The sequence below is a fragment of the Motacilla alba genome, chromosome 8 (genome assembly GCF_015832195.1).
Source record: "Motacilla alba alba isolate MOTALB_02 chromosome 8, Motacilla_alba_V1.0_pri, whole genome shotgun sequence".
Taxonomy (NCBI): Eukaryota; Metazoa; Chordata; class Aves; order Passeriformes; family Motacillidae; genus Motacilla; species Motacilla alba.
Window position 1 is genome coordinate 1,984,308 of NC_052023.1, and position 24,929 is coordinate 2,009,236.

General features: G+C 50.8%; 1 protein-coding gene across 2 annotated transcripts; it reads right to left on the reverse strand.

Moving 5' to 3' along the window:
- PGM1 (phosphoglucomutase 1) lies at positions 1-24,383 on the reverse strand. 2 transcript variants are annotated; one of them, XM_038144119.1, is made up of 11 exons: positions 24,011-24,383; positions 11,206-11,368; positions 10,299-10,445; positions 9,217-9,342; positions 8,504-8,694; positions 8,014-8,168; positions 7,031-7,146; positions 3,745-3,880; positions 2,113-2,296; positions 1,231-1,365; positions 1-245 (listed from the first exon to the last, which is right to left on the reverse strand). In XM_038144119.1, exons 1-11 carry the CDS (start codon positions 24,254-24,256, stop codon positions 156-158), a joined length of 1,689 nt encoding a protein of 562 aa, XP_038000047.1. In that variant the 5' UTR covers positions 24,257-24,383; the 3' UTR covers positions 1-155. The 2 variants fall into 2 exon arrangements, with proteins under 2 accessions (XP_038000047.1, XP_038000046.1); XM_038144118.1 differs by lacking the exon at positions 24,011-24,383 and adding an exon at positions 15,023-15,676.
- Between the last annotated feature and the right edge of the window lie 546 nt (positions 24,384-24,929).

Consider the following 24,929-nt stretch of genomic DNA (forward strand, 5'->3'; position numbering starts at 1 on the left):
AAGGGGTGCTGAGGGCTGGGGTTTATTGGCTATCCTTAGCAGCAAAACAGTGTTCTTAAATACAGGGATAAATCGATATTCCTCTTTTAGTGCCAATCTGCCAGGGGAAGGGGCTGGGCTGCCTGCCCCAGGGCTCACTCCAGCACAGGCTGGCTCTATGTGATGACGGTGGGCCCGGAGCGGCCGGTCCTTTCGTGGAGCTGGGAAAGTTTCAGTGCAATGGAAATGAGAGGTGCCAGCATCACCTGCAGGGAGGAAAGAGAGGCCTCAGAACTGCAGAGCTGCAACACCGTGCAACATGCAGCCTTCCCACGCCGCATCCCTCAGCACCCAGGTCAGGCTGGGACACCCAAAGCTCAGCTCTCCTGGCCAAAGGCTGCTTTGGGCTCACAGCCGGAGCTCTGGGACCAGGGACAGGGATGCAGTGCTCAGAGAAAATCCCAAGCCCCATTGGTGCTGCTGCCACCCTCCCTGTGCTGTATCCCAAACTCCACGTCAGCACAGGACAGGTAAATCCTAAGTTCCCCCCCCCCCACCGGCTCGGAATGGGGGATTTTCAGTCTTTTTGTCAATTATGGCACAGTGAGTTAGGCACAAAGAGTGTTTGCCAGGGAATACAGAATCAGAGAACATCCTGACTTGGAAGGATCCCCAAGGATCATGGAGTCCAGCTGCTGGCCCTGCACAGACACCCCAACAATCCCACCCTGTCCCTGGGAGCATTGTCCAAACACTCCTGGAGCTCTGGCAGCCTTGGGGCTGTGCCCATTCCCTGGGAGCCTCATCAGTGCCCAACTGTCTTCTGGGTGAAAAACTCTTTCCTCATACCCAGGCTAAACCTAAATACAAGAGGAAGATTCTTTTCCTCCAGTGCCTACGAGAGCTCAGCAGCATTTGTAAAGGATGTTGCAGAACATTCACTGAACTCAGTGCAGAACAGGACAGTCTCACCTTCGCTACATCCTGTGATCCCACTGATTTTTTTTAAAGCAGGCACAGGGGTAACAGACAGGAAAACTAAGCTGTGGCAGAGACAGCTGTGAGGGATTCCCAGAATACTTGCTTCACACTGAGCTTTTTTTTAAATAATCCTATTTATACCGGCATGAAAGATACAAACCTCTGGCTCCCAAAATTCCTGTCACCTCCACACAGCTCCAAGCAAAACAGGGCTAAGAAAAGGCTGAGCTCAGGCAGCCAGCAGTGGCAGGAGTGAGGTGCAGCACCCACCTGCGGGTCCTGGTTGATCTTCTGAGCATCCTTCTCGTAGCTGTCGATGTAGAGGCGCACGGTGGCCCCGGCGCTGCCGGTGCCGCTCAGCCGGAAGATGATGCGGGAGCCGTCGGAGAAGATGAGCCGCAGGCCCTGCTCGGGACACGGGAGGGAGGGAAGCTCTAGCTCTGGGCTCCTGGGTAGCCAAGGGGTTCTCCATGATCCCCCTGGTGCCTCAGGTTTAGCTTTTCCATTTTTCAGGTTCTGAGCTGCTTCAGTGTGTGGGTCTGAGCTTCACATGAGGGATGGTGAGCTCTGCACAGAGCAGGGACACAAAACAATTCCTGCTCCAGCTGGGCACCAAGGACAAATGATCCAAAGCTCAGCCCAGGAGCATGAACAACAGCAGAATCAAGAGAGAAAAACAAGGATGGGACTTCATAACCTAAAGCTGGAATTGGACAATGAACTGCAAGGTGCAAATGGAGCAGAGCTGATCAAAGGGAGAGGCTTTGTGACCAGTTGACCATTTTGGGACCATTTGGGTTCATCTTGGCTGTAGCCCTGGCTGGGCTCTTGTGCTGCCCAAGGTGGATCCATTTATGCCTTGAATAAATCCCTGCTTTATTCTGTAACTCTGTCTAGCCTCTGTTCTAGAGCAGCCTTCACAGGCATCACCCAGCATGGCTGTGTCTGACCATCCCTCCTCTTCAGGGAGCCACAGAAGGCTCCTGTGTTCCCCTCTCCCCACTCCCAGAGGGATTAATGCCCATCCTAACCCACACTGCAGAACCTGAAACAAGAGCCAGGGCCTGCCTGCCAGACACAGCATTCCCAGCCCACTGCTCACAGGACATGGAGAAAACAGTCCCAGTTCAGGCCAGGCCAGGCTGTGCCCACCTGGTTCCTGGAGACGCTGCCATCCACGGGGTCGTTGTACTCGAAGTTGTCAGCTTTCTCCACCGTGTAGACTTTGTCCCCACTGGACAGCTGCTTGCCCACGAAGGAGCGGTCGAACATCACCGCCTCCAAATCCTTCATCATTTTGTTGGCAGCATCTGCATCCACCTCCTCGTAGTCGTACCTGCAGCCAGCAGCACACACAGGGATTAGGGAGGGAGGATGCAATGAGTTGTGGTGGTTTGGCATGCCCTTCTCGAGCTCTGTGGGTGTTCTCTGCTCCCATCCTGGAGGGGAGGACAGGCAGAAAAGGCACGTCAAAGCACCAGAACACACTGCCCTGAGAAGCTGTTCCTGGATCCCTGGAAGTGTCCAAGGCCAGGCTGGATGGGGCTTGGAGCAATATGGGACAGTGGAAGGTGTTCCTGCCATGGCAGGGGGTGGGACTGGATGGGCTTTAAGGTGCTTCCCAACCCAGCCCAGTGTGGGGTTCTATGAAAAGAGAGGAGGATCCACGTGCAGCACTACACCACATGCACACAGATCCTTGGGATGCAGCACAGCATATCACAGGCATTTGGTGCCAGGAGATGAAAGCACAAAGTGCTGTCTCACACTGAGTATCACAGACCGAGGGCCAGGGCCAAGATCCAACTGACTGCCAAGAATCTCCTGCAGCTGTGCCCACAGCACCCCACCAGCTCCCTCGTGGTTACTGTGAACACCCTCAGTGCCTCTCCCCAGCAAACTGCAGCTGTGACTGCAGCAGGGACACATCCAGTGCCAGCTTTGATGTCCCTGCCCGGGCAGGAGAGGCAGCAGAGAGTGGCTGGAGCCCACTCCAGGATCCCAGACTGTGTTCCCACTGGCAGCGGGATTTGTGCCGCTCTGTTTGCCGCCTGGCCCTAGCCCTGCGCTCAGCCTGCCCTGCACACACACCTCGAGTGCTAAAAGGCTGCCTTTTCATCCCACACTTTGGCATTTTCTCCCAGGTTTCCATGCCCCTATGCTGGCTTTTTGGTGAGTTGGGGCAGGGGTAAGAAGTAAAAAAAAAACAAAGGAAAGGCAATTTCTTTCACTTGGCAATTTGAGATGGAATTTTCACGTAGATCTTCCAAGCTGAAAGATTTCTGCCCAATGCTTTCACAGTGTTCCCACCTCTGCTTGTGTGCAGGCTGGTTCTCATTCCTTCCCTTGCCATCTTCCACGTCTACTGCAGCTTCAATTTGAGTATTTGGGGACTGGACAGGAACTCAGCCAGTAAATAATAGCCATGAGGCTGGGCATCAGTTTATGAGATGCTGCTGTCACTGAAGACACCACAAATTAACTTGTGATGTGGGGCCTCAAGAATATTGATCCCATGGCAAAAATTACTCTTGAAGAAAAAAATCTCAATTAAAAGAAAAAAAAAGGTGCTTTGCACTTATAAAATGTCCAGACTTTGGTACCAGATTTACATCTGGAGTAACAACCCAAAGCTGGACACTACAAAGGGTTACGTCGGGGAGTTTTAAATTATCACAACAAGGGAATGACACAGGAACAGCACGATGGTCACACAGAGGTGCCATCAGGGCTCTGCTCTGCCACAGGACAAGGAATGGGAGGTGTCAGGAGCACTTTCCCCACCTGGTGAAGAAGTTCCTGCCGTACTTCTGCCAGTGGTCCTTCATGATGTCCTCCACGCTCTGCTTGCGGGCGGCCAGGATGGAGAGCCAGGCCAGCACCGCCCACAGCCCGTCCTTCTCTCGGATGTGGTCAGAGCCTGTGGGGAGCCACAGCACAGACACAACTCCCACTCCTCACACCACAGCCCCACCTCATCTCCTCTCCCCATCCCCCTATACAGCTCACAAATGGGAAGCGTTTCCAGAGCTCCATCCCTGCTGTGTCCTTAAAATGGGTCAGGATCTCATCTGCTCCAGCTCCAGCCCAAATAAAACTCTCAGCATCTTTTAACACACACTCATTGTTCACACATCCTTAACCCTTTTCCCGAGGAAGTAATGGGGAATGCACAGTAAAAAAGGCTTCAAATAAAAAACAAAAGGCAAATGCAAAGGAGCAGCTTGGGAAGGAGAGCATCAACAAGGAGAACATCAACTCCCTCAGCAGCTGTTGTGTCCTGTCTGCCAAGGAGCACCCTGGGATCATCTCCTGGCCCAGCACCAAGGGGAACGTCTGTCCTCCTGAGGAACCAAACTCCAACAACCCCAAAATCACCCCAGAACGGGGAGAGGAGCAGCAGGGCAGGGAGCACCAGCCATGGGGCTGGCAGCAGCAGGGCAAGGAGAGGCTCCATCCACCTGCAGAGACCAGGAGAGCCTCCAGCCTGCTCTCACTGGGGGCTGGAAAAGCCCCTCTCTTGGCTAAAGGAGGATTCACAGAGTGGATCAGGTTGGAAGGAACCTGTGGGGCATCTGGTCCAACCTCCCTGCTCAAACAGGGCCAATCCTGAGCCCAGGATTGCACCCGGATTTTTGATGTCTCCAGCGAGGGAGACTCCACACCTCTTGGGGCAATCTGTCCCACACAGTAAGGAAGCTCTTCCCTGTGTTCAGGTGGAATTTCCTGGGCCCCAGCTTGTGCCCATTGCCACTCGTGGATTCCCCCAAAGCTGGCACTGCAAGGACAGCAGGAAGCAGCCAGAGCCAGCCCAGCCTTGCGCTGGAAGCACAGTGGGATCACACAGCACTGATCCCTTGGGAAACCCGAGAAGGGCTGGACCTTCCACAGCCCCCAGATGAAACGGGATCAGATGGCCCAGAGCACAGCCAGCCCACACTCGCTGCCTCTGGCAAGCCAGTTCCACCCTGTGCCCCACAGATGCAAAGTTTTCTCCTTCCCACTCTGGAAAACCTCCAAACAGGTATTAAAGAGATGCCAGCAGCACTCCAGAGCTGCCACGCCACCCTCTGAAGGAGTGCCAGAGTGGGAATCCTCCGGGAAAGGGCTGGGGGCAGGGCAGGGGTTACGTGGAGCTTTGCACAAATCCCACTGTTGTGGATGTGGCCATAAATTATCCCCACGGTCCCTCAGGGTGGAGAGAGCTGGGCAGAGGTGATGGAGAGGAATGCTAAATAAACACCAGTGCCATGTGATGTATCAACTTCTTGCTGGAATAAAATACCCAGGGAAGCAAGCAGGAATTCTGTCATGTCGCATTACTCTAATTGCTGCTGCACTCCAGTCCCACTGCCTCACAGTTTGTTTCAATTTTTACTGGCTCTTGGGCTGCTCTTTCACCTCTCTCCCTTTCAACACTCCCACTCAGTCCAGCTCCAAACAACTCCTCATTAACTTCCTATCAACCAACCCTCCTCACCCCTTTTCACTCCTTTTTCCTTCCTAAGTGCATTTGCCACACGGGCAAACCCCTTTGCATTTTAGGGGAGTCCAACACTCCCGGGCCCTTTTCCAATCTGCTCCCCCAAACTGCTTCAGCTCCCACCACTTGGATGTGCTGCTGCCTGGCCAGAATCCCAAACCTCTCTCAGACTGGAATCACCTCGATTTGGGAGGCAGTCCCTTAGGGGTGGAGAGAAACTGAGCTTGCTGCTCATACAAAGGTGGAAACAGTTTTGGGGAGCTGCTCCTTTGCCCCAGCTCATCTCCCATCAGCAGCTCCAGGAATTTGGTTTCATTTATCTCCTGAAGCACCAGTGCCTTCTCATTGGCCAAGGTCCAGGATACAAACTCAGCACATGCTGAAATCACTCAGGGCAAAACTCCAGAATCTTTCCTTACTCATTATTTACTTCAAGATTTCCTTACAGAGATACCAGGTTCTCTGAAATTCACCTTTTCTTTCAACCCACTGCCAAATCCCAGGCCCACATATCAGAGTAATATCTGGCTGCAAAAATATTGCCCCTGGAGACTGCTCAGCCCCCCAGCAACCTGCTGTGAGCCCATTTCCTCAGCCCCAGGAAAGCTGGGGTAATCCTTTCCTGTCAAGCTGTGCATCCCAGCTCCACACTCATTCAAAGCGCTTCACTCCAGGTATTTGGGGGTTTAAGGCACCCACACATAAGCTGAAAGGTTTTTCTGGGGTGGTGATATGAAAACATACAAGGTTTGAGTGAGAAATTCCCTCAGGACCTTCTGCATTGCAGATCCCACCAGAGATGCTTAGGGAACAGGAAAAACAACATCTCGGGGAGAGTTCAGACCAGACAGAACTCAGCCTTTGTGCAGGAATCAGGCGCTGGTTCAGGGAAGGTCCCATTTCCACAGGCAGGACACAAAACCACAGGGGAGATGCCAGGGAGAGCTCAGGGAATGCAGAGAGCTCCTGGGAATCCTGACTGTCCTGAGCAGCCTGCTCTGACCTGGAGCAAATCCTGCTCCATCCTCTTCCCTGCACACCCCCAGTAAACTCCTTGTGATGTTCACTTTGTTTCTCAGTAACTCAGTAACTCAGACTGTTCAAAGGCAAGTGTTAATTTAAACTTTATAAATCATACCTTGTTTTCAGAACAGGAAAATGAGGGCCCTATTAAGCTCAGAGATTTAATAGTGACCTGAAACCTTCCCTAATAAAACTCCGTGCTCCAAACCGTATTTCTTTCCAGAAATGAAAACATTGAGGAGGTTTTCCTGGCCACCAAGAGTTGGAAAATACATTTAGCATTGCATTTAATCCCCACAGACTCAGTGACCGGGCTACTAAAGAGGCCCCCAAACCTCCATCTCCATGTGCCTTCCTGGAGAACTGGAGGAGAAGGAGCTCCTACCTCACAAAACCTTTAGCATTGTGATCATCTCCACGCTAATTCCTCCGAGCCTTTTTTATATTTTAATATTTTACAAGTATTAACAATTGCAGATGAAAGATAAACCCCAAGCTCTAAAGAATAAACAACTAAGAGGAGGAACAACACCATCGTGGGTGATACTGGGAGTGCTGACTTACCTGTCCCAAAACTTTCCTCTCCACACAGAGACAGTTTGTTTGCATCCATCAAGTTTCCAAAGAACTTCCAGCCCGTCGGAGTCTCGTACAAAGCAATCTTTGTGGCCTGGGCCACCCTGCCAAGGTAAGAAGGCCAAGTCACATCCCTGGATTCTCGGTGCCCCCCGGGGAAATGGGATCAGCAGCTCTCCTGGGGTGCCACTGAAGGCAGGGAATGCCACTGCTTTAGAGCAATCCCTCTATTTCACCCCAGTGTGATAGCTGGGAGATGGGTGGGACGTGCATTTATGGAACAGATACAAACACACAGCTCTTCCAAGCAATTTTAGGTTGCAGATCTCAAAGCATTTCACCAAGGAAGCGCCACTATCAAATTTAAGGAGAAGAAGGATAGGGAAAGTCATTTGTTTGGGCTTATCTGTAGGGAAGAGAAAGAGCCAAAAGCTCAGCCCAGCTCTGTCACATCTCCAGGCAGGGATCAACCCATCAACCCTCGCTGCTGCCCTGGCACTGCCACGCTCCTCACCACACAAACACACGGGACAGGTCAGGGTGAAACCCCAGGAGAGGGGCACACCGTGCCCTGGCAGGGCTCCCTGCCCTGTGCCTGCCCACAGGGGGCTGTTACCTGCCCACAGGGGGTGTAACCTGCCCTGTGCCTGCCCACAGGGGCCTGTTGCCTGCCCACAGGGGCTCTTACCTGCCCTGTGCCTGCCCACAGGGGCTGTTGCCTGCCCTGTGCCTGCCCACAGGGGGCTCTTACCTGCCCTGTGCCTGCCCACAGGGGCTGTTGCCTGCCCTGTGCCTGCCCACAGGGGCTGTTGCCTGCCCTGTGCCTGCCCACAGGGGGCTGTTAGCTGCCCTGTGCCCTGCAGGTGGGCATGCTGTGCCCTGCCAGGGCTTACTGCCCTGCCCACAGGGGCTGTTACCTGTCCAGGGCCCCGCTGGTGGGCATGCTGTGCCCTGCCCACAGGGGCTGTTACCTGTCCAGGGCCCCGCTGGTGGGCATGCTGCGGGCCAGGCCGCGCACCCCAGTCTGCTGGAAGTAGGGGATGCTGAAGATGTTGGCGGCGATGACGGCCACCGAGTCGGAGGGGTTGACGAAGAAGCCGTGCTTGCCCAAAATCATGTTGCGGTCCTGGGGGAGACAGCACAGGCACAGCTCAGCTCCCTGCCCAGCCCATGAACCCAGCAGTTCCCAGAGATTGTCTGAAATAAACACAGAGCTTTGAAGAAGCTGCACAGCAGCAACTCCACGGCGTTTCACCTCCCGGCTGAGTTTTCACAGGTTTAAAGTGATTTAAACACAGTTTGGGATTATTTACACAGTATCCAACTGTTTCTGTGGTGGCAAACTGCAGTGAGTGGTTCACTTCACTCATCATTGCAGAGGAGAGAGGGAGAGAAAAGGTGCTCCTCAGCCCCCAGAGCTGGTTAGAGGGAAAGAAGGGGAATTCTGAGCAGCTCCTTTACCCCATCTCCATCAAAGGCAGCTCCAAAGTCGTACTCTCCTGTCTTCATGGTCTGCACCAGGTCAGCAGCGTAGGTCAGGTTGGGGTCAGGGTGGTGGCCCCCAAAGTCCTCCAGGGGGGTGCAGTTCACAGCTGAATTTGCGGGGGCTCCCAGCTCCTCACACAGGATCTTCTTCACATAAGGACCCACAACTGTCTCAGCAAAACAGAGAGGAAGAGTTGGCTCAGCCCTCAGCTCTGCACCAGCCACGGCACCACCCACCTCAGGCTGCTCAGTTTGGGTCACTTTGGGTGCTTTGTGGTTCAGGAGCTCACATCAAAATCCACCCCATCCCTGCAGGTGTGCCAGGCCAGGCTGGACAGAGCTTGGAGCAACCTGGGCTACTGGAAGGTGTCCCTGCCATGGCAGGGGTGGAGCTGGATGAGCTTTAAGGTCCCTCCCAGCCCAAACCATTTCAGAATTGCATGAAACATTTCAGAGAATCCTAGAATTTGGTTTGGGTTGGAATGGACCTTAAAGACCAGCTCAGTCCAACCCCCAAAACACAACACTTGACAAAAGAAAATAACACGAGACAAAATTTGCTCTCGAAAAGAAAAACCCAGTGTGCTACAAACCAAACCCAAACTTGCAATACAAATCCCTGTCTGAAGTAGGTGACAAATGCCCCAGGACACCTGACCCCACAGTGGCCCAAGCCCAGCCCTTTTTACCCCCGTGCATGGCATCGATGCGAATCTTGAGCTGGTTCTTCCCTGACAGCAGCTCCTTCAAGGCACTGAAGTCAAAGATATTCCTCAGCATGCTGGCATAGGCTTCCACAGAGTCCACAATTTCCACTGGAAAAGAGGAGGAGACAGGGATCAACCCTCACAGCCTGGAATACTGATAGCCAAGTCCTGTTGCTGTGCTGAGGGCCCTCAGAGCAAAGGGCCAGAGCTCAGAACAAAGCCCTTGAACATCCCAGGGGATCAGAATAGGGACAGCAATAATGGGGCTAAATTAGGGATTTAATTACTGGCTCTCACTGCTAATCAGATCACAAGTGGACAAACAAAATCAAACTCTGTTCCCTGATAAGGCTCCCTAGACTTCCTTCCAGAGGGCTCAATCCCACTTCACTTAAATTTGAAAATATGTATATAAAATCAGAGCTTTAATTTCCACCAAAGTCAGTGGGAAGTGTGAACTACATAGCTCAAAAAGCTGCACCTTTGCAACCAACATAAAAACAAAATACAGCATGAAAATCCCACTATAAAGAAGTGGAGACTGAGAGAAATACCAACTTTTACCATATTTTAACTTATTTCTTTGTTAATTACAAGCACCAGGAGATGGTAAAAAATACTTACAGTATTTTTAAAAGTATTTCTCTAATTTATTTTCATATTTCACTGCTGACTGATGAAAGTCACATGTGAAATGTAACAGCTTTCCCACTCACAGTGACAACTTTTATGTGTGAAAACATGGAAAAAAATCAGTTGAAAGATTAAACTCTGCAATTTTTAATTAGGAAAATGCACTGTAACTGCATTTTTCTGTTTTCAAGTACATGTTTGCCTTGCAGAAAAAACAGCCTTTGATTTTAGGGAAGTTTGATGGATCAAGGTTTTACTACTGAAGCAGAAACTTCTGAAGGACAGAAAATTATATCAATCAAAATCAACAAATAAATAAATGTCAGGAGCAATGTCCTCACTGGGATGATGCAACAGATGAGGAGAGGTCAGAATGGCCACAGAAACACCACAATTCCTCACCCTTGCCAAGAGGAAGAACATTTGTTTACCTGTAAATGGCTTAAATTTGTTCTCCAAGTCAAACTGCTGCTTCCCAATGGTGCCCAAGTCCACGTGGAGGTCTGGGCAGATTGCATATTCCTCAATTTTCTTGCTGATTTGGAAAATTTTATCCGTGATGGCTTCAGGAGCAGGACCTGCAAAATGAAATGGGCAAGGGGAAGGTGTTAAAGAATCCAACTGCAAGAGGAGTGAACTTGAGGAATACAGCAAAGGCCTGGGCTGGGAATGGAAGAGGAGCACCAGGGAATGAGGGGAGCAGAGCAGCACTGGCTCCATTAGGGAAACCACTGCTCAGGGCACTGATTCCTGGGATGCGAACAGAAATTTGGGTTCTTGGGTGGGATTTGTAGGGAATTCTCAAAGCCTGACAGAAGGCTCACACAGTGCGCATCTGTGTGCAAACCTTGAGATAAGAAATGCTGGCTTAGAGATGCCATGGAACAGGACAGACATTGTTGAGAGAGAAAAGGAACTAGAAACAAGTTTCAAAGGGTGGCCTTGCAAATAAGACTAGGTACTTAAGAGAAATAGAACTTTGAAAGATGCATTGCAGTAGGACCCATGAAGAGCAATTTGACATTATTGGCTTGAAGGCATTTACAGCATGGTGTGACTAAAGCTGATAGGCCAAGAAATATATTTTATTTAAAATATATTTAAGATATATTGTAATTAATACTTAAAATATATTGTAATTAATAAATAGTTGGCTTCTGATTGTGATGGCGTGAATTATAACATCTGTATTGTCTCACCCTTCGCATGAGACTGAAAATGGAATAAAAGTTTTTAAACCCCATCTCTGGCTCAGAAAAGGGCTGAATCCCACAGGGCGGCCACAAGCAATAATCAATCATAACAGCAGTGAGAAGAAGGCAGCAGGAGGAGCCTGACCTCCGTTGGCAATGTTGAATTTGATGCCGAAGTCGCCGTTGGGCCCGCCGGGGTTGTGGCTGGCAGTCAGGATGATGCCCCCGATGGCTTTGATCTTGCGGATGATGCAGGACACGGCCGGCGTGGACAGGATCCCGTTCTGCCCGATCACCAGGCGCCCAATCTGCCAGGGGAGGAGCACAGCAAAGCTGGCTGAGGGCAAACCCCAAACCCAGCCTGCCGTGGTGCGGCAGCAGCTCTCTGGCCACAGAGAGAAACAGACACTTCCCCAGGCATCCTTCTGGGAAAGGCTGTGAGAGCATCAGAGGAAAGAATGAGAAACAATTCTTATTTTAACTGGCCGCACCTGGTACTGGAACATGTGGAATGTGGTATGGAGATTGTTTACCAAAGGGTGGTTTCTTAACTAACCATGATGGTGTTTTAATTTAAGGACCAATCAAGTCCATGTGTAGCAAAATAGGGTATTAAAAAAGCAATGGGTTTCATAATAAAGAAAATTAATCAGCCTTCTGTAAATGCATGGAGTTTATGTAACTTATTGCCCAGTCCGGGCCCATTGCACTGACAGTACTGGAGGCTGGCACAAACGGGATGGGACTGCTGGGACACATTCCTTGAGCTTTATTGTGGCATCAGGCTCTTTACATGTTTGAGACAATGGGAAGATGGCAACAGCTCATGTCCTGCCAGCAGCAGCCGAAGATTTTTGTTACAGAGCATTTAAAAAACTTTCTAGCCAACAGCATATTGCTAAAGCTTACAGATAATTCTTCTAGCCAGTCACTAAAAGCACACCTACACCTGCTTCACACAGTGCTTGTTTTTATCCTTTCTGTTAGCAACACACAATACTCCATTAAGCTCAAAACCTTCTACTGTCTTGCTGGGCATATTCTTCTGCAGTCTTAAGGTCTATCTTAACCAAGCCTAAACCTCAAACTATTGTTTCATGTCCTTGCTTGCTGTACTGTTGTAACTTTTCTACTTTCAGCTAGCTCGAAGTTCTCTGCTCCTTCTGTTTCTGAGGCCTGCTTTCACAGCTTTCTGAAAATCTTCCTACCTTCCCTATTTCCCCACACAGCCCAAACCCCAAACTCTGCCAACAGGTAAAGCACAGCCCTGTTCCTGCCAAAGCTCCCCACAGTGCATCCGACCCCGCTCTGTTGGAGCATTTTCCTCCATGAACGCTGCACTTGGATGTACTGAAGGGCTGGCATTAAACAGCACAAAAACCAGCATTCCCTCTGGCTGTGGCCTCAAAATCTGCCTTCAAAGCACACAGTGGAGCAGAGAGAAGCCAAAAGAGCACAAAACTTGAACATCCTGGGAACAGCTGGAGATTCTTCCTCGCAGTGGGCAGCACAGCACCTTCCCATAAATCCAGGGATATCTCTGAGGTTGGATCCAGAGCATTGTGCTGAGCAATACAGCAGCTTCGGAGTCCAGGGAACAAACCAGGAGGTGCAGAATTCCCAGGAAGAACACTCCTTCCCACAGCCCCCAGATGAGGTGACAGGATTTAAAACCACACCAGAGCCCTCTGCACCAACCGAGGGGGTCAGACCCAGACCAGGCTGGGGAAAGAGGAGGGATCTCATTCAATCACAAGCTGGAGCAGGAATCAGGAGGAGCATTCCCGAGCTGTGGTGGGTGCTGAGCCAAGGGCATGGGATGGCTGTGATTCCTGTCCCCTGGCACTGCCAGGTGCTAAGCCCCAGCCTCGCTGCCCATCAGTTACTGCATGGTCCAGCTGTCAGAGCCCAGCTGCTGGCAGAGCTGCACCTCCAGCAAATAACAGCAGAAAAGTGAAAAAGCACTTTACAAACCCAGAGTGAGGGCCCTGCCTCCAGCTGCCCTCAGCAGCTCACACGGGAGCCCTGACTGTGCCCACACACCGATCACTCATTTACTGCACCTCACGTTTCATTTGAAGCAGGGTTTGCTTTGCCCCCATTCTCAGACACTCTTGGCCTCTGCTTTATTCCAGCCTCCAAACCTTGCTCCTTCAGTTTCCCTGAGAACTCAGGGGACCTCCAGGAAGCTCCTCTCCAAAACTTCCCCTCCTGCTCCCCAGTTTCCCTCTGAGGGTCACGTTCTGCAGCACCCCTGGGCATCAGTGCCCCAGGAATGCTGCAGAGGAAGGGACAATAAGGGATTTTCCCTGCCAAAGCAGGCAGCAGCTGCAGGAGAGCTGGATGAACACATCAAAACCCCTGTCCTTGCTCTCCCTGCACACCTGAACTGCAGCTTTCCCCACAGCAAGGAAGGAAAGGAAGAAACACTGGTCTGCATGTGAGCTGCTCTGTGACTCGGGTCCTCCTTGGCTTCCAGAGGTTTTCAGCTGCCATTCCCCACCCACCCAATGCTGAATCCTTTGTGGCTCAGTGGAACAATGTGCTGAACGATTTACACTTGATCCTTTCTGAGTCTGTGGAATTTCTTATGAGGAAAACCTCAGGCTGCAATGATGGACAAACACCTTTCATGGATTTCTCAAAACAGATCCACTTTGTGCAGCAAGTTTGGGTTACAGCACTTCAAAACCATCCAGGCAATAATTCCACCCTGGTTTTACTGATAGCCCCATGAGGATGCACACAGGGACCTCCTGCAGCCCCTCCTCCCCCTAGGAACACTGGGAACAGCTTTTCCAGGCCATGGAAGTTGGTGGCTGTGGCTCCAGGGAATCCCCAGCCCACCCTTGCAGCACTTTCTGTGCAGGAGATGCAGCCCAAGCCACCAATCCCACACCCTGTGCACAACACTGACAGGCATGAGGCAGACTGAGGAGAAAAATCCATGGAAAATACCCAAACCACCCCCTAAATCCCATTTAGGCAGAGCTGGGCCCAGTGCTGGGGGGCAAAGTCTGAGCTGGTGAAGATGAGCCTGATCTCCCCTCACCAGCAGATCTGTCCTGGTGTCAGGCACTCCGAGCCTGGCTCTGTGCACATTTTCCAGCTCTTCTGCTCAGCCCATACACTGATTTCAAAGGAAGATATTAATCTGCAATGCCTGAAGACTTTTTTTCCCCCCACAAGATTTTAAAAAATGAATGAATAAAATTCTCTCATCCTATTTTCCCATTCACTATTGATTACACTGTCCTAGTCAGGTTTTTTGTCAAACTCCTAAAATCCAGGTCCCTTTGCCCAAAGTTTGCTCTGCACTGAGAGATCCAGGACAGACAGCAGAGCCTTTTCTTCTTGAAAAGCAGAAGGAAACGAAAACAAAAGCCCATTGCATGAACCATGATCTACCACAAACACACAAGCCTCTTGCTCTGCTTCCAAAACACAGAATTCCAGCACAACTGAGCTCCCTATAAAGGCTGTCACTCACTTGCTGACTCTCATATCAATTTTCAAAGGCTCCCTAAGCATTTATCCCACAGCCACAATTTACACCTGGCGAGAAAGGCAAAACATGGTTGTTTCTTCTCCTTTGCCACTCTGGTGGCTCTCCCTGTTGGTTCATTTCCGAGCAGTATCAGGGGTTTATATTCTTGTGCAAAGACTGAAAAATCCACAGGTGCCAACAGCTTGGGGCATGTCAAAGCACAAAACAAGAACACACAAACCCCAGCAGAATTTATTTTCCTTTCTCCACATGTTATTTTCTGCCCAACTGTAACACTTAGAGTGAACAACCAGCAATTTCTGTACTCCCCAGCTGATCTGCCATTAAAAACATCACTATTAGCAGTTGAACAAAGCCTTTGGGGAAATTAAATCTCCCGGTGCCTAATTGCTGATGGATTTCTGCATTTCTCAGCCACACCCCACAGGAATTCAGCCGTTTAACATTTACCAACCCCGTTGGCAGCAGCCATTTGGACAATCAGTTCCACTGCAGACTTATTGAGGTACCTCCCATCACCTCCAACCACCAGAGAGGCTCCTTGGCGATCCCTTAGGTCTATGGAAAAAAATATGCTCTGGATAAAATTCTGCAAATAGTTCAGCTTGGATTCAAAGTAGCAGGTTTTCCTCCGCAGGCCGCTGGTTCCCGGTTTCTGGTCGCTGTAGGGAGCCGTTGGCACCGTCACCAGAGGCAGGGGAGCGTCTTCCATGTCCTTTTGTCACACAGATGCATTTAAAAAGTCAAATATGGCAAAATTTACCCCCAACCTTGACACAGCAATGGCCCACCTATGAGACAGGAGTTCGGGGGAGCTGTTGAGCACCCAAAAATAGCTCCCTGCACCTCCTGTAACCGAAGCCGTGCCCTCGCACTTGCGGCGGGGGATCAATGTCAGGGAGAAGGCACAATTCCACGCTGTGGCCCGCACTGTAAAGGATTCCTGTCTTCTCTGTCACCTCCTGGTTGCCACAGGCACTGCTCCCAGCCATCCCATGGAGCCCGGCAGTGTCAATCCGTGGGGATCTCCCTGGGGCAGGGAGGTGGGAGCAGAGCAGCCCCGCTGGGATGCGTTTGCCCAGATCCACAGGGCAGGGCCAGGCCCGGCCACACGCTGGGGCTCTGGAGGCAAACCTCCAGCAGGATCCTGCCGGAGCTATTTTGCAAAGTCTGGTGAGTTAAAGGTCACTCTTAAAATGGAAGGGAACAGATCTGTTACCTCCCGTTCGCTCATGCGACTCCTGCCCTGACAGCCTGACTTCCCACGGCTCCCTGAAACACAGGGAGAATTTCCAGCAGGAGCAGCTGGTCAGCCTTTGGCTGGAAAGCCTCATGAGCCTCAGCTGAGCACCCCCAGCAAGTCTCACCCAGATGAAAACCACAAAAAAACTATCAAATGCATGGGAAAACTGCATCCCATAACGCTGCTCATTGTGGGACAGCCTAAATACAAACAGAAGAGACTCAGATCCCAAGAAACTGCTGTGAAGCCTCATCTTCCCAAGCACGGGGAAGATAAACAAAGGAAGGGAAGGTTGTGGACTCCCCATCCCTGAAAGTGTCCCAGGCCAGGTTGGACAGGGCTTGGAGCAACCTGGGATGGTGGAAGGTGTCCCTGCCATGGCAGGGGGAAGAGGATGGGCTTTAGGGTCCCCTCCCATCCAAACCATTCCATGATTCTAAAATCAGCCTTTCCTCCAAGCCTCTATAACAACACTCAGAGTCCTCTGCCCGAGCTGCTGGAAACAATTTATCGATATCACTGGGGCAATGAAAGAGCAGACACTTGGTCACGACTCTCTTTGTCCCACCATTAAAGGCAGCAAAAAAGGAGATGTGTACACACAGCTGAATTGTGACAGGTCTGAAAGTGCTCAGGGCCTCTTTCCTGTGGTGCTGATCCTGTCATTGCTCCAATAATTGACATATTTTCTTCCAAAGGAGATCACAGAACCAGAAAGGTTGGAAAAGCCCTTTGAGATAATCCAGATAATCCTAACCCTGCCAAGGCCAGCACTGACCATGTCTCCAGTCCTGGTTTATCCATGAGCACATTGAAATGGAGTTGGATAATTTGTGTGACCCAGCACACCTTCTACCCAGCAGTGAGACTGCCTGGGATACACAGCAAAACTGGTTTGTGTTTCATTCACCCGCACTATCCCAGCATCCTGCTGCTCTCTTTTTCCCCATGCAAAGGCCCAGGTTTCCCTCTAGTGGCACAGAACCCAAAATCCAGCTCCCAAAATTACACCTGGCAGGAAAAGGCCTAAGCAAGCTCTTTCCCTTCTTGCTGCCCTGGGAAATGCCATGGCATGAAGTGACAGGAGGAGGGCACAGGACACCCAGCAGCTCCTGTGAGTGCACACAGGTTGTGCTTGGATTTACTGGCAGGGAGAAGCCTGTGGAGGGTGGGAATTGTGTGAAATTCAGTGCATGTGGAGTAGACAGAGGAATCAAACTAAATTAAGCAGGGGAGGAGGGTCATTCGTGCAATGTTTATGTTCATAAAATGAAGCACATTCCATTAAATTAAACATAAAAATAATATCATAATTATTATATAATAATCATATATTATATATTACTATGATAATATAATAATAAACATTTTCTATTATTATATAAACTAATCTAAATATAATATAAAAGAATAATTTGATAATAATTTAAAATAATAATATAAAATAATGCAGAAAAGGCACAGGGACAAGGACAGCCACACTCTGGCTCCCAGGGCATTCCTGTAACATCTGTTTGGGACAAACTCAATCACCAGTAACTGCCTAACCAGGAGTGCTCAGGGGCTGGGGATCACACAGCTGCCAGAGGATTCAGAGGTGCAAAATGTCACCAAAGGTGGGTGCTGAGCACCTTTGCACTGGGGCAGGGACTGGGGAAAGGTCCTTTGATCTGTGATCTGGGAGGCTTGGCTGGGGTGAGTGCTCATTACCAATCCCTCAGGTCATCTGCTCCCTCCCCACAGCTGGACCATGGGCACCCAGGTCTCCTCCTGGAAGTTGATCTAACTTGTTCTTGGAATCTTTTTCTCCAGGTAAGCCCTGCCAGTGCTTCATCAGCCTTGCAGCTGGAAGTGCTTCCCTACAATCTGCTGGTATCTCCCTTGTTGGCTCAGCAAACAAAGAGACCATAATCCTCTTCCTGGCAGCTCCTCACTAAAAAATCCTCTGGCATCAGGCTCTGAGTGTCCTCTCTGCTACAAACAGCCCCAGTGTTTGCCCTAGCAGCTTTTCCTTGTGCTCCTGTTTCCTGGATCTCTTATTCCCCATGGCAGGTGGAGGCTGCTGAGGGAATCTCCCTCTCTCAACAGCCAGCCTGGCACAGACAGGGATATTTCCTAACCCAGGTCTCCTTTTAGTGTCCTGCACTTCACACGCACAAGAACAGAGTTAAAACTATTAATTAACTGTTGAATTTAATGATAGAAAGACAAACAAGACTGTTCTGAGAGGGCTTAAATTCATTAAACATTGCAGAGCCACAGCTCCCCCCTTGCCTTAATTCCATGCTCCCTACCCATCCCCTTGCCCTGAGAGAGCTGTGCCATCTTTTTTGGGAGATGGAGCCTTCTTCACCCCGAGTCTTCCCCAAGCCTGGGACCAGGGCTAGGGTTAGAGCCAGACTCTCCCAGCTCCTCACTCTGAACACAAATCCAGCTTTCCTCCAAGCTACAATTTTATAGGTAGGCATTGAGGCAAGAAAAATAATTGTGGGGGGAACCCACCATGGATAGGTCAAAGTGAACAGTAATTCCCTGTTCCAAAAACCTGCTACACCCTTGGGTCAGGCTTCTCCAAGGTCCAGGGTGCCTTCTGCTCCTCTTCTCCTTTCCCTCCCATTCCTCTCCCAGGTCTTTGTCCCCATTCAGAGGGCAGATAAAGGCAATGTCCCCTCTGTGGGGCTGTGTTTAGGCGCAAGCTTCCTTTTCCAGCTTGGCAGGAATTTTTGACAGCAAGCAGCTGGTGACAGGCATCTCCTTCTGCTCCTTTTCTGTGCTCAGTCAAGAAGACACTCAGCCTGAAATCCTGGGCAACAAATGGAGTAAAACAACTTTGCACTTCATCTATGACTCCCCTTTAAGGCAGAATCCCATTCCCTGAACTCCTGCCCTCAGGAAAGCTCCAGTGCCGGTGCTGTCCCTGCCATAAGAGGGTGCCAAGAGCCTGGAAGAGCCCCTGAGCGGCTGCCAAAATCTGGCACTTTCTGCCGAGGATGACTCCGGTGCAGGCAGGCACTGCTGGGAGTGGCATTTGGTACTGCCAGGACAAATGGAGCCCCAAAAAAAGAACTATATTGCCAGCATGTTATTGGTCATACAAGGAGAGCTGCTCCCACTGCAAAACGCTTTGTTTCTATTAAGAATTCATTTAAAATCCGAGTTTGGAAGCTGCTGTAGAGATTTTAGAGGGCAAAAAAGGATATTTGGCACCATCTCAACAGCACAAGTGCACTCACATATGAATCACTCCAGAAAGAAGAGACTGTTCTGTTCCTACAACAGCTGAAAAGAAAAGGGGCTGACAGGGCTGGGAATGAATCCTCATCTCCAGGTTTGTCCCACTGGCAGGGGCTGAGCCTTCCTTTCCAGGGAAGCACTCACCAGCCACCAGGATTGTGAAACCTTCTGTTCAATGGTCACACCTCAAAGCACGCCCAAATCTGCATTTTATCTCTGCTTTATCTCTGCTATTTTCTGCCCCTGCACCAGGGAAAAGGGGAGGGATTCCAGCAGGATTCCCTCAGTTCTCCAGGGTTTCTGGCCCCAGTCTGCTGAGATAGAGCCCCTGGCCCTGGGTGCTCTTGGAAATCTGCCCCTGAACCCAAAAACCACTTTCCACTATCCCAGGTGGCTCCAAGCTCTGTCCAGCCTGGCCTTGGACACTTCCAGGGATCCAAGGGCAGCCACAGCTTCCATGGAAAACCTGTGCCAGGGCCTCAGCACCCTCACAGGGAGGAATTCCTTCCCTATAGAACGACCTCAGCCAGTCCTGCTGGAATCTCCCACACCCAGACCAGATCCTCTCTGAGGGCTGGTGCCCCAGCTCAGGACTTGAGCTCCTGGTGAGGCTTTGTTTGCTGATTTTCACTTAAAACAAACTTATTTTAAAATCAAGAAGTGATGTTTTTCTGGATAACTGGATGATCCTGCCAACTGTGTTTGTTCTCCACCCATCACATCTGCTGTTTATTTTGTTACTCTGCAGCTTGTACTATGAATATGTACTGTAAGTGTACATGTAACACTTTTATTACTTAGAATTCTAATTCTTGGAACTTGTTTATTTCTAAAATATGTTTCAGCTCCTCATCTGAAGCATTAATCAATATTTTGGCCAGCTCAGGGCCATGACAGGATGCATTTCTCAATCGTGGTGAGCTCAAATTTATAATAATATATATACATTATAAAATAACACCTGGATAGCAGCTCTCCAGCCCAGCTCCCTATCCCAAACTTTGCCCTGACAAGGGGAGGCATTTCTGCCCTGCCAGCCCAGCCCCAGCTGAGGTGTCTGCTCATGCACGGTCATTGTCCCAGGAGATTACAGCTAAATCCCTGGTAGGGTGAATTTCAACTCTCTGCCTGCTGGATTTGCTGAGATTAACTGCAAAGCACCTTAGCTCTTGCTCTGAGCTGGAGTTTCATGAGTGCAGAGTTGAAAATTCCAAAGGGACGCTGGAACTGGACAACCTGACCACTTAATCACCTTCCACTGTAAACTGACATAAGCCAATTAACTTCACAGGCAAAAAGAGTCTAGGCTGGTGTAAAAAGAGGCTGTGAGAGGTGCTGCAGCTGCTGTCCTCTAAAATCCACATCATCTGCAGCCAGGAAATATCTACAAGTGGTATTTATTTCCTCACTTTAGAAATCACATCTCAATTTCCCCTTCTGCCTCTGAGAAAAACAGTGTAAGAAAGTCAGAAATTGAGGTTTTTCCTAGTGGTCTGGAGGATCCAGCATCACCACATCTGCTTTTTGGAAGAACTTTCTTTATGAGCACTTTATTTTGATGATTTGAATCCCAGGAGCTTTTACTCAAAGGGAAGATCTCAGTGGGAGCTGTGGCAGAAGAGCACAAAGAAAAAGGGAGCCAGCAAGAAGAGCAGTGATAAATAAATGCAACAGGTTTGAGCACTTGGTTTCTCTGGGTAACTGAGGGGAGAGAAAGGTTAAAGCAGTCAAGGCAGGAACCCAAACTTCCTGGGGGAGAGAGCAGCATTTCTAATAAAAGCCCTGTTTGTCCTGCAGCTATGAAACAAAAGCAGGCACTATTTAATATGCAAGGCACAGCCTGCCCTCCAAACACCTTTCCAGCAGCGTGCCTGAGCGTGGCAGCTTTGAGCACTTGGAAGAGTGTTCAGTTAGGGAGGAACCAAGGGCACAGTAAATTTGGGGAGCAGCAGGTAACAACGTCACTGAATCAGCCTGGTGCTGGTTCTGTCTGTAGGAATGTGCCCCCTATGGACAGAGTGACAGAACCTTCCTCTGTCCCCCAAAAAGGAAAGTGCCCAGAACCTTCTCCCAGTGACCAGGTAGGAAAATCACTGATAGGACCTTGGGGCTTCACCTCAAGTTTGGGGACAGCTAAGTGGCCATGAGCCAAAAGGTCCCGCCTGGGCCATTGAGTAGAAAAGGACAGAACAAAGAAACCAAATCGCTTTTGTGAGGTGTCTTTACCAGGAGCACAAGCCTGTGGCACCTGGATCGCTTTGTTTGTTATTTTGCCTTTATTAAACCTTTTTTGTTCCTGACACTGCCACATCAGCCTCCTGCTCCTTTTATGCCTCCTGATGAAAGCTGAGCTATTCTGGGGTGTAACGTTGGGGTGTTGAGAGCTTATCAGATCAGCTCGAAACCCCCGGGCAAAAACGTTATATCTGTCCTTTTTGACATAAAATTATTGCACAGCCACAGTTCTGCTGATCAGCGATGCTCCAGCAGGACCTGTGAAGATCTGATTTGTGGAATTAAAAGGGTCAGACTCACCATGTGGGAATAATATCAAGGAAAGCTGGCACACAGACCAAAACAAAGCTGACAGGCTACACTGGATGCCAACTGGGAATAGCAAACAATTTCAGTTTACTTACAGAAATACAAACTTTAAAATAAGATAAACACCCCTTAATCTCATAACTACAAACTGAGTAGTTGCTACTTAAAAATAAATACTTAGTTCCATATTAACCATTCCAGGTGGAGGAAAAAAAAATCAAGCTAATTTTAGCATCCTTTGCTTTTATGTTGTAAAACTAAAGAGCATTGGTTGTGGTCCTCAGGTCTGTCCTGTGCCTGGAGAGCACCACTCAACCAGATCGTAACACCACGTGATTTTAAAACATTCATCAACCACCTCTTCATCCTCAGGAGCAGAAATGCACTTTTCCAGCAGTTTTCTTAGTATTGCTCAGCTTTTCTCAGCATGAGGCTACTGAGTTTTCCCCCCAGACCTGGCTGCTGGAACCAGGAGATGTTTTGAGTCCCAGCACCTGGACAAACCCACAGCTGGAGGAAGAAGTTTCCATGTGCTGGCCCCTGTTCTGCAGGGCACTTTCTTACCATGAATGAAGTTGTCCATCCTTCTCTTTGAAGGGCAGGGAGCTCCCAGTCACTTCATATTTACTATGAAGAAAGAGGATTTTAAGAGACTTACTTAACTACACTGTGGTAACCACCAGGGAGCTGATATTTGCAATTACAGAGAAACCCCACAAACCAAGCATCCCTCAAGCACTCCAAAATACATCAAAATTTATTTAAAACCAGTGCTTTGCATTTGCTAAAGAAACCCTCCGGTTTTAGTCACATCATTTCTTGGGACCAGAGAGTTTTGCCACTCTTGAGTTTGGCAATGCAGTTCCTGCACTGCCTTCTTTAGGCCAGAGCTGCTAAAATGTAGGAAATACCTGTAATCAAGTTTCCAGTGGATCTGCCCTCTGTACCCCTGGTTACTTATCCAGGCTTTACCTGCTGCTCATTTATCAGCCCACAGATTCTTCCACACGTTTCCTTCCCCCACCTCCCATTTTTCCTGCCTTCCCCAAACATTTTCTGACTTTAGAGCCAATTCTGTGCCAGCACTTGGAATTCACATGGATAAAATGCTCCAAGGCAAATTCCTGCCGGCAAGGGCAGCCCTCGGGACCCGCTGCTGCAGCTCTGGCAGCGAGCTCAGCTCTGCTCCTACGTGAGTGACTGCACGGTCCAGGGGAGGATCCGAGACATTCCCGGCCCTCCATGCTTCCCGAAACACCTCATCAGCCCCCAGCACGGCTCTAGCCCAGGTTTCTTCTTTCGGGATGGAGCTGAAGTGTAAATGATGGAGAGGTCGGTGCGTGGAACGCTGCCACAGCCCCCCAGGCCCCGGGTGCACATCCAAAAAGCTGCACAAACTCAACACTTCATCCCAGGGAACAAGTTCCCCACTCTGCTTATTCACAGCGGTCCACAGGGATCCTGTCTGTGTGTGCACTCAGGCAGGAATGCTGCATATTCCAACCTCCACCCCCGCCCAGAACAAATAAATAAAGCAGTGCCTGCTGCTTTTCCATCAGGGAAGGCTGCTCTATCCATCCCTTCCAGAGGTGCACACAGCATCCAGGGATGGTGGGCTCTGGAATCAGAGTTGAGCAGCTGCCACACCTCACAAAAGACAAATTTCTACATGGCTTTAAAAGAATCCAAACCAGTTATTTGCTTCTTTGTGCCCTAAGAAACCAGCAATCCCAAATTATTAATTTTTTCCTAAGAAGTCAGATATTTAGAGGCATTGAGGTACCTGTGAATCTGAGATAAGTAACTCTGAGATTCTACCCTGAGCACCAGCACCCTCAGCCCCTCTCCCCTTTGTGGTCCATGAGGAAGAATGTTTGCTGCTGCTGTTGGTGTCCCAGGAGAAGGGGATACTTTTCCTTTGGAAATGAGTAAATGTAGGGGAAAGCCTCCCTTTGCAAACTTGACTTCAGCACATCTCTCCCATCAATATCACACTCCCTGCTGGGATTCCCTCGGGCCGGACTAACCCACGGAGGAATCCCCGAGCAGCGAGACGCATTCCAGTGCTGTGGAAGGGAACGCTGCCCCCTCCAACACCTCACAGCTTGCACACCGCGCCGCTGGTTTGAGTTTTAGCTGGAAAACCCAACCACAGAAGAAGAAGGAATTAGAGCAAAGTCGTGTTTGCCTCCACACCTCCGCCCTGGCCAATGTCCACTCGCTCCCGCAGGCAGGCAGAGGGTGCTGGGGGGGTTTACCTGCCCGCACCGCGAGCTGTCCCCCGCCAGCCCCGCTGTCACTCACCGCGTTACTTCCACGCCGCGGACCCGCCGGGCGCCAGCGATTTCCGCCGGCGCTGCGCGGCCGCGCTGCCGGCGGGCGGGGAGCGCAGCCCGGAGCCCCGGGGCGCTCGGTGCTTACCCCGTTGGCGGCGGCGATGCGGACGATGAGCTGGATGGCGTCTCTCATGTAGAAGCGGCCGTCGCCTCCCACCACGAGCGTGGCGTCCTGGCGCTCCGCGGGCGGCACGGTGGCCAGAATGCTCTGGATGAAGTTCTCGGTGTAGTTGGCATTGCTCTGGAACACCGTCACCCGCTTGCGCAGCCCGCTGGTGCCCGGCTTCTGGTCGCCGTAGGGCTTGGTCTGCACGGTCACGATCCGCACCATGGCCGGCGCCGGCAGAGTTCCGGGAGCCGGGGGGGGACCGCGGCCGCCCCGGCCCCGCCGCTGCCACCGCCCCGCGACCGCCCCTTAAAGGCACCGCCCGCGCTCCCCGCCCGGCACGCAGCGGCCCGCGGGTGACAGCATCCCGTGCTGGCCTGTCCCGTCCTGTCACAGCCCCCGGCCCGCGGGTGACAACATCCCGTGCTGGCCTGTCCTGTCACAGCCCCCAGCCCGCGGGTGACAGCATCCTGTGCTGATCTGTCCTGTCCTGTCACAGCCCCCGCGGGTGACAGCATCCCGTGCTGGCCTGTCCCGTCCTGTCACAGCCCCCGGCCCACGGGTGACAGCATCCCGTGCTGGCCTGTCCTGTCACAGCCCCCAGCCCACAGGTGACAACATCCCGTGCTGGCCTGTCCTGTCCTGTCACAGCCCGGAGCACCTCCGTGTCCTGGAGCTCTGCTCCATCTGACAGAACCAGGTTTAGGAAAAAGCTTTAAGATTTTCAAGTCCAGCCGTTCCCCAGCAGGGACAAGGCCACCACTTAAGCCATGTCCCCACGTACCACATCCACATGGGTTTTAAATCCCTCCAGGGATGGGGACTTCACCCCTGCCCTGGGCAGCTGTGCCAGGATCAGACACCTTCCATCAAGAAATTTTCCCTGAGATCCAATCTA

Coding starts and splice junctions, on each gene's coding strand:
- PGM1 (XM_038144118.1), bottom strand. CDS start 15,280: ATGGAAGACGCTCCCCTGCCTCTGGTGACGGTGCCAACGGCTCCCTAC. Junction 8,695..9,216: donor CATCGATGCCATGCACGGGG/GTAAAAAGGGCT, acceptor TTGCTGAGACAG/TTGTGGGTCCTTATGTGAAG. Junction 8,169..8,503: donor CTGCCTTTGATGGAGATGGG/GTAAAGGAGCTG, acceptor TGTCTCCCCCAG/GACCGCAACATGATTTTGGG.